Genomic DNA, 9,581 nt, shown 5'->3' with positions numbered 1-9,581 from the left:
TGAATGCGACAAGTCAAGTGATGTGAATTTAATTTGCATTGCCATCAAAATTGGATTACAAACGGAGAAATGCGAACAAATGTTATTGAAAGCTCAGCCAAGAATTTGAACAAATCAAATTGTGTGATGACATTTTTTGTGGTAAAGGAATACAATTGAATCATTTCGAGCGACTGAGATGCTTAGTTTCCCTTTTTGGGTGAGTAAATACATGTATATACTTGTAAGGATTTATATATTTTTTGTTGTATTATACCTTATCTCTTTCTTGTAAGATAACTTCAAGTATATTTCAATATATTCATATTAATAAAACTCCATTTATCCTTTCTTATAAAGACCTAATTATTCTGAAACACTTCGAGGAGAAGATAATTTTGTGGATGTATCTTGCCCCTCTCAAAGTACTTAGGCTACCAAAGTAATTTCTTACTCCCCAACTATCTTAACTATCCCCACAAACACGCATTGATTAAAATCGCTGCAGTTAAAACTTATGCTCAAGTTCAAAATTAGTAGAAAGCTAATTAACGATAAGCTCGGCTTGCTAAAGTGCAGGGCCGAAGTTTTCGGCGGCTCGGAAAAGTTTTTAATGCATTTATCGAGTGACTTCGGTCTCGAGCTAAGTGCTTATTATCGGGCATCTATTTCAATTTCCCCCGGCAATTACAAGGCAGCCGAAACTACGTGTAGTTGTCTGGGAATTACGTACTTTTCCTGCCGCCTAACCCCTGACTTTTCAAACGCCCACAAGCCGTGTGACCTTTCACCCAGGGCAGTTCAAAGGCAACTGCCATCGACTGCTCATTTTCATGTCGGTTCTCTGCCAGGGAAATGGGAAAATCCTCTCGCCAGAGAGCGAGAAAAACAAAGGGAGAGATAGAGAGAGAGAGTGCGCAAGAGCCGAGAAGAAAATCGAGTGCGAGAAAATTTCCCATTGAGTTCGACTCTCGCCGAGGAAAACCGGTTTTCGAGTGGGTTTTGAAAAATATTGGAGTGAGTTCGGAGCGGTGCATTTGTTCCACTTTCTGAGCAGGATGTTTTTGGCACGTTTTTGTGTCGTCGGAGCCTTTTGTGCATTGAGTTTTTGCCTCTGCCGGCTTATGGTCAACATGAGCAGAAATGAAGCGTGCTGTGGGTCGAATCCCCTTCCTTATGTTTCGGCTTTTTCTATCCTCCTTTTTTGGAAGCAACCGAAACTGGCAGCAGGAAGCATTGCGGTATCCTGACGCTCGAGGGACTCATAATGGTCGAGATTTTGAGTTCTAGTTACAGTTTCTGCCCGGGGCCATTTAAGCCGGCCAACTAGGTTAGTTTAAAATGGCTAAAAGCTTCGAGATATATGTGAGCCAGCCGGGGCCGTCATATAATTTCCATAAATTCTTCATGCCCCAACAAAACTTTCCGCGTACCACATAATTCTTCGTTTGATTTGGCGCAAACTTCTAGCTCAAGCTTATCAAATGCCACATGGCCCCCTTTTGCCTTTCATTAAAATCAGCAGAGACTGAAACTTTCCCACAAAGCAATTTGCTGGAAAAACACAAGCCCGAAAAGCGTTGGAAAAACTTTAAAACAACGAACGTGACCGAGGTGAAGTTTTCCCTTCTTAGCAGCGGTTTTTTTTGCCGGACTATATGTATAGTTTTTGGTCAAACTGGGTCAGCTGGCGAGCACAAAAAGGGAAAAGGACGCCAAACATTTAAAAACATAAAAGACATGCCAGAAATTGCACGCTTCTTTAACCAAGGACTTGACTTGATTTCTTGAGTGCCTCGCCCACGACTCACTCAAGAGCGAGTGGCTCGGGCATGTGAGTGGAACGAAATTTCCCCCGAGCTATGGGATTCTCAGCGACCCGATGTAGGCATTACACTCTGCCAGCGAGCAGTCAGTCAACTTATAGCCGCTCCAGCGAACGGACGCACCGAGAATCGAGCTATAGCCATAGTCCATAAAAACCCGAAATCGAACCCATGACTTATATATAGAGCCGTGCGATTTGTTTACGTGTCGTGACGCGAGTGCCAGCAGTTGTGTGCGTGTGCCAGACCCAAACAAACGAAAAGTTGTTGAAATCGAATCAAGAAATCGCCATGATTAGCACCACGGATTACCCAGCGGTGGAGACCACCACCTCCGCGGAGGAGCTGTACGCGGAGTACATAGCCGCCCCGGCCAGCAGCATGAGTCCGGCTGCGATTGCCGAGCACCTGCAGCAGAATCAGATCACCTTCGAGATACCCAGCGCCCACGATCTGCGGCACATCGACGCCCTCAACTCCTTTAATGCACTGCTCCAGAGGATTGGCAACGCGGCGGTGTCCTACGATCCCGCTCCGCCCAGCGGTTGGTCCCCAGACGGTAGCATCAGCACCGAACAGCTCTCCAAGTCGGTGGTCCTGGACCTGGCCGATCTGAGAGACAGATCCGAGGACTCCGCGGAGTCCTCCTGGTGGAACCAGATCTTCGGGGACGCCGACATGCACGTGATCATCAACTATCTGTGGATCGGAGTGGTCAGCTCCCTGGTGGTTCTCTCCCTCGTCTTCATCCTCTTCAGCTGCTACTTCTACAGAAAGTTCCGCACTTGGAAAAAATGCAGTAAGTTTCAGAAGTATAAGCCATAGTCATTTCCCGCCCCCAAAATGCCCATACATCTGGCTTTTATGTCCCGACTTTAATCAAAATGTTTCGCCAAAGCCTTATCTCCGGCCATTTATTCAGCTGGCTAAACAATATAAAATGCAGAAACAGGTCCCATCAGTTTGGGAGCTCCATGGAGCTCTACGGCCGCAAAGCCTCATAAATTTTTTGGCGCGCTTCGAAATTGTCAGCCAGCCGTTTGCATCGTTCTGTTGTAATTTTAGATACACAAGTTTATTATGCCACAAAATATATGTGCCGCATATTTATAATATTAAATTGACTCGCCTCTGCCCGAGGCATTGTGCCCCTTTTATGATAGCGATAATGTACGAGCCGGAGAATATGGCCGACCTCGTCGACCCCTCGCTGGAAAAGTAAAATTGTGGCCCCGAAATTTGTTGCTCTGCAGGCGAAAGGCGTGAAATTGTGCGTTGATATTTATATATTTTTTTGTGGGCCGAGGCGATAAAGAGTAATATAATAAAAGAATGATGGACCATATCACTCAGCTGGGGGATTTGTAGAATATTTGCTTAAGCGTGACATACAAATTCAATAATTTTAGTAGCACAGATAAGGGTTCTTTAAATATAGCAAAGGGATTACTGGTTTCGAATTCTTCTGACATCTCCCACAACTTTAGTACAGCCAAAATCAATCAAGTCTGACACGACTGCTATCGAAATCCCACCTAAACCCCTGATTACCGCCACTCAACCCAGTTCGGTGTAAATAGTGCCCATGTAAATATATATCTTATCTGCTCGAAACCTGTTGCACCTCCCAACAGGGCAAAACTGCTCCAAATCCCAAAAATAAATCATATGTTTAGGCACTTTACACATAATTACGGAAGACCACAACAAAGGACCCAACTCATACGAACCGCATAGAACTGAACCGAACCAAACGAAACGGAATTGAACGGAGGGGCAGGCTAAACAACCTACACAACTAACAAGTCTCCGGCTCAAGTGTCAAACTTTTTGCAGACCAATTTAGCCAAATGATTTATTTAGGCCAGGCAGGCGGGCAGCAAGTGAAGGACTGGGCCGAGCAAACTTTAGTCCTGTTCCTGGGAACTCAACTTCTTGGGCCAAAGGGCCGTGGCCTTAAAGCCTGGCCAACTCAACTGTCAAACTGTCAATTTTGTGCTAACGAGCCTTAAAAACTTTGCCCTGCGATTACGACACGCGACCAAGAAGGGTGGATCTGGTCCTGGTTCTGGAGCCCTATCCCATCCAAAAAAAAAAACACCATACCAACTGTGTACGTGAAATATCAATTTGAGCGATATGTGTTGCCTGCTTTCGGGCGTCCAATGCGTCTAATTAGTTTCGTTAGTGTCGTGTTCCGTTTTTTTTTGGTTTTCGCCCTGGTCTTACGCTCCCTCCCGTGAGGAACTGGCCTAGATAGATACCAAGTGGTCGCTGGGATAGGGATAGGTTGCCCGGGATACTGGGTTGCCCGGAGTACGTGTGTCATTTATAATTAAGCAACTAGGCCCGAGTTCGCTTCGGCTTTTGTGCATTTAATGCCAGCTACGTGGCGTCTCGCAGTGTTTACCTTATAAATGGTTAACGAGGCCCAAACACAAGAGTGTCTGGCCCAGTTGCCAGCTAGGCTTACACCTTATTTATTAAACTGTCACACACAGGCGATGGCAAACTTTCGGTCCTGACTTTGGCTTGTTATCAATTAGTGCAGCGTACTGAATTTATTAACAGACTGGCTAGGGATGGAGCTCCTAAATTAAAGCCAAGCAACAGCAGAAGCCACTGTTTATCATGTTGTATAGGTCCTGCATAATTCAGTTGCGTAAAAATGTAATTAAGCGTAGCATATTTGGCCAAGACCAGAAAAAGTTGCTCTTGGCCAGCAGCCCTTTTAAATTTTTAATGGCCTGCCCTGCGTGTGGTGGGTAAAAACTAGGAGCTGCTCTCTTTTTTGGCAGTGCAACATATTTTAGTTGCTCTTGTTTTTCTGTTCGCTTTGGCAAACTCAAATTGAGTGTTGTAATTAACCAAATTGTTTTGTAGCCAGCCAGCGTTTAGTGGTATGGGAAAGGCATACATAATACAGCTGGCAAAGGCAAAAGTTTTAATGGCTGAGGCTGCATCTTTTGTGGGGAAAATTGAAGAGCAAAAATCGAATCCCCATTTCAATGGCTGGCTTAATAACACTTGAAAGCAGCTTAAATCCAATGATAATAATTTTTAAATGAAAAACTCTGCCCAAGCCGAATGAAGCCAGAAAAGTTCTGGCGTTTAAAAAATTAACAGACATTTATGGCAACACAAAATAAAACAGCTCAGTGTTTTCCATTTGCCAGTTTTCATTCGAGAGTGCCAGCTTATTGCGATGAATTTAAATTGTTGCATACATTTGGGCGCATCGGCAGCAGAGTTGGGGGAAAAAGACAGGCTACAAATGCAAAAAGAGGAAGGCAAAGTGCCAATGCAGCTGAAAACAAAAGGCACCAACGAATGGCGTGCTAATTTTTTTTGCCAACCACACAGAGAGCAAAATTACTGGGCTATTATTTTTTGGCCATCAAAATAAAATTTGCTATTATAAAGGAAAGAAAAAAATATTTAAAATATTTAAAGGTTCACATTTTGAATACCCATTTTCCCAAGAAACCCTACTTGATAACCCATAATAGCTTAGTTTCTCTGCGTGCAGCAGCCACCTTTCCCCGATTTTCCGACTTTCTTTGCGTCCATCTGCAATGCTTGAAAAGGCTGAAAGGCTGAGGGGCTTCAATTTTCCAGGGGCGCCTGTTTGCTCAACACTTGCATAAAATATGAAGCCTGCAGCCTGTGTATGAGTGGGCCACGCCCCGTGGTCCAACGCCCTGTTTGCCGGCTGTCTATCAAACAGAGAGCAAGGAAAAAAGCGGAAACAAAAGTCGAAAAAAGGAGAAACACAGGGACAGAGTCCTCATGTGGGATGTCCTGGCCGAAAAAAAGGATATATATATATGTGCTACAGTTATAACAATAAATCAACAACTGCTGGCAGCCACTGTAACTGCTGACTGGTTCTGCTACCGCTGCGTTTTAATATTGTAATGCGCAAATTTTTCAACAGGCTTTGCCCCCCACCGACCACCATTCCCATCCGTGATGCGCTTTAATTGAAAAAAACCATTTTCGGGGCCCAGAGAATTTATGAAAAGTGAGGCCTGAACAATTAAAAAATTGGCGAGTTTTTTCAGCCCAGCCAGCGAAATTAAATCGGGCAAAAAACGGCCAGGGACGATCCCCTATTTATTTATTGAATGCAGTTTAAATTGCATTTAATAACACTGAATACCTGCCTTTTTTCGGCTCTCCATATGCAAAGGGGAAATTCTATTTGAGGCAAATTATTGCTCCATCCATTTTTAATCATGGCTGTAACTCAAAATACGACCAAATTAAATTCTTTGATGGCCGCGGCTTAGAGTGCGTGTGCATGGAAATTGGAATTTTCCAATCTTAATTTAACTCTGCTTAATTTGAAACAAACACACACACATAGCACACACACATGGACAGCGGCTGCGGCATTATAAAAATTAAATGCTTTCTGCTGCCTACTTTCCGGGGCTGTCGAGCTTTTATTTCATTGCAGTTGGCAGGCGGCGAGAGTGTGTGTGTGTCCGAGAGAGCGAAAGAGAGGGAGAGAGCGAATTTTATTTCATTCCATTTTGCCACGCGCACACTTCCGGTGTATTATTGCCTAGTTGTTGTTGTTTGGCTGGCCGTCAGTCTGCTGTGAAGGAACTTCGCCTGTCCTGCCATCCTCGCCGGCATTTCCGGTCAGCACAAAACTTTCCGTTTCCCCTTCTCCGTCCGCTTTTTGCGAATTTTTTTTATTTCCTTTTTTGCCTCTGCATTCGGAAAAGTTCAAGCGTTTGCGCCTTTACGCTAAATTGAATTTAATGCCATGGGGCCCGTCCTTCTACAAATGTCCTTTGACATGGACAAACAAAGTAATGACAGAGTCAAAACTTTGATGCCTGATTGGGAGCACCCACTCCAATTTTGCTGCACAGAGAGAAATGAATGGGAATTAAAGCCATAAAAAAAGTATTAGAATTTATGAGGACTACTGCTTCTGCATTTTAATATATCTTTAAACCCTGTTTCTTATTTTTTAAATTTCTTGTATTTTCAAGAAGTATCTTTTGTTTTTATCAAGGTTCTTTCTCTTGTTTCTTCCCCCAATTTTCTCCCTGTGCCCCTAAACAATAGAAACTTTCTGCTGACAAACTCAACTAACAAACTCCGTTCTCTGTTTATTGCAGATAAGGACATACGTGCCCAGATCCATGCGGCCAGCGACTCGTACTCCTCGCACCTGGTGGGCTGCGACGCCAGCCGCCTGCTGTTGCACCAGCAGATGCAGGGCCACAATCCGCATCCACACCATCGGGGCAACGAGGCGGGATTCTACCAAATCGAATCGCCACCCTGCTACACAATCGCCACCGGATTGCCCAGCTACGATGAGGCACTGCATCATCAGCCCCGGCACTTCGCCTACGGCATGAAGTTCGTCTATCCCTCGCTGGCGGCCGTGCATCATCATCACCATTGCGTTTCCAATTGGGAGAAGGACGAGCTGAATAAGCTGCAAAAGTGCAAGCTGTCAGCGGCAGTGGAGGAGGATAAAGTGGAGGCCGCCCAGTCCCCGTCCCCCTCGGAGTCCTGCAACTTGGCCGCAGCCACGCCTGCCATTTGCATTAACATGCCAAATGGGCGGCAGCAGGATGGGGAGCAGGAGGAGGAGGAGGGGGTGGACTCCGCAGTGGCAGTGGCAGTGGCACAAAGTTTACAGCCGGCGGCGGCTGCCGACGATGATTGCGCCTCATTGGTCGTTGTTGTTGCCGCGTGATTGCCCAGCCAGGGGTCAGGGGTCAGGGGTTAAGGTGGGGCCGGGGGTGAAGGGTCAGGGCCGGGAGTAGCAGCCCAATTGCTTAGTCACTTGTAAATAGTTGCATCGTCTGCTAATGTTGTTTGCCCCCCCTGTAATAACATATATCTCCGAATGTGTCCCCCCTGCTCTCTTTAAGCAAATTTAGTTTCGTTTTTAGTTATCTGTTATATTATTGTATTACGCAAGACTGAGTATTATTTATTGTACCATGTATAAAACCGAATTGTCTATCGATTAAGCCTTAACATCTAAGTGAGAGTGAAACGAAAAATATAAAACTCGAATGAACACACACATTGCAAACTAAATTGAAATTTTGCTTTTCATTTCTTATCAGTTTTTCAGTTCCAAAAGCCAAAAACTAAAGTTCCTCGATTTTCAGTCCCATTGTTGACCTTGCTGGCATTGCACGAATACGTTTCCCAACCCCTCAGATACTCGTACTTTGGCCAGAGCAAATATCAGAAGCCATTTGGGGTTTCGGATTTGGTTTTGTTTTGAAATTATGTACGTGACTTGGATGCGGCTGGTCGAGATTAGGTCAGCAGAAATGCATTGCAGCCGGAGAATCCCCCAGGAACGTGCGGTGCTGAAAGCATTTTTCAACGTCCCTTTTAAGTGTTACTCAAGGATTTGGCCAAGTAAAGGATTAACTCTAAAGAGTTTGAGGAGGGCATTAAGCTGATTACACAAAAACCCATGATAAAATCATCATCATGTTCGGATACTTAAATACCATTTGATCTCCTAAAGAAATTGATTAGTTCTATAAGATATTTAATGAATGTTCATGGTCTTTCTTGAACACTTTTAAAATCCATTAAACATTTATGATCTCGCTTAAATTTTCAAAACTATTTTGAATTGTAAGCATTCACATTCATTATTTGATTTCCCTTTAAAAGATTCCGCTTCCATTTCCAACACTAAAATCCCCCTTAGCGAAGACATCATTGATCAATAACTAACGAACACAGACAGTTTCTTAATGTTGCAGTTACTAAGATTACATAGAAACATTAACTAGAGTTAAACCTAAAGCTAAAGCTCACAAGAAACCAAAAAAATATTGTCTACTATGGGAAGGAAAAAAGGAGGAAATTAAATATGCAAAAATATATATGAAAAGATATTATCAACCGAAAAAAAACTGTCTTTAAATTTTGCTTGCCAGTCTGGGATTTCAGCTCCTCAGGCGATGAACTTATTTGGGAGCACACTCAACCTAACAGCCAACCAAGCAGCACTAAAAACACGAGTTAAAGTTTCGTGCGAGCATAAATAATTTCATGTCAAATCTGACACTTTTGCTGAAGCTTCTGCGTCTTTAATGCCGAAATTTGTATTCAAATGTACGATTTGTTGATGAGTCCAAGTCCATGCTGAAGAGGATGTGGACGGGGATGGAGGCACTGACATGGCACATCAAACATTCCATAACGCAGCGGAGAAGTGAGCGAGGAGCTGCAAACACCAAACAGGGCCATAAATTATATTATCGTGCATCGTGTATCTGGTTCAGGTCGCAGTCATGAGTGACTGTGCCTCAAAACTGGGCAAAAGCGGGGGATTCCGAATGCGAATGGGAATGGGTATGCCAACGGGATTGGGTTCGGGGAGTGGGGATTGGGGTCTGGGGACTGGGGACTGAGGACTGGCACTGACATCAACACCAGCAGCTACGGCACATCTACAGAACTTGTGGCTCTGGCTCTCTGTTGTCGTGGTCGTGCTTTGCGTTCTTGCCATGATGTGCCGAAATGCACAAAAAACCCAGTCCAAGACAAAAAGAATAAAGCTCAGGTAAGAAATACCGAATACAATATGCTCTATTGAAAGAAAAATAGTCAGGGAATATTTTACAGTACTGACAGCTAAAAATAAATAAAAACATAAAGGAAACATAAACCAAGTGTTAGATTGAAGGCATATTAACCAAATATAGTGTAGGCTTTAGTAGAGAGATATGTTATAAATATTATATTTAAAACGGTATATTAAAAAAA

The 9,581-nt window shown here is 43.9% G+C and overlaps 1 protein-coding gene across 1 annotated transcript; it reads left to right on the top strand.

Annotated features, from left to right (window-relative positions):
• Window positions 1-1,905: 1,905 nt before the first annotated feature.
• Window positions 1,906-8,711, top strand: LOC119554968 (protein commissureless 1). Its single transcript, XM_037866097.1, has 2 exons — window positions 1,906-2,604; window positions 6,944-8,711. Exons 1-2 carry the CDS (start codon window positions 2,097-2,099, stop codon window positions 7,531-7,533), a joined length of 1,098 nt encoding a protein of 365 aa, XP_037722025.1. The 5' UTR covers window positions 1,906-2,096; the 3' UTR covers window positions 7,534-8,711.
• Window positions 8,712-9,581: the final 870 nt, after the last annotated feature.

This window comes from Drosophila subpulchrella, chromosome 3L (genome assembly GCF_014743375.2).
Source record: "Drosophila subpulchrella strain 33 F10 #4 breed RU33 chromosome 3L, RU_Dsub_v1.1 Primary Assembly, whole genome shotgun sequence".
NCBI classification, from domain to species: Eukaryota; Metazoa; Arthropoda; class Insecta; order Diptera; family Drosophilidae; genus Drosophila; species Drosophila subpulchrella.
Note: the sequence above shows the minus strand (reverse complement) of the source record. Positions and strands in the feature narration are given on the sequence as shown.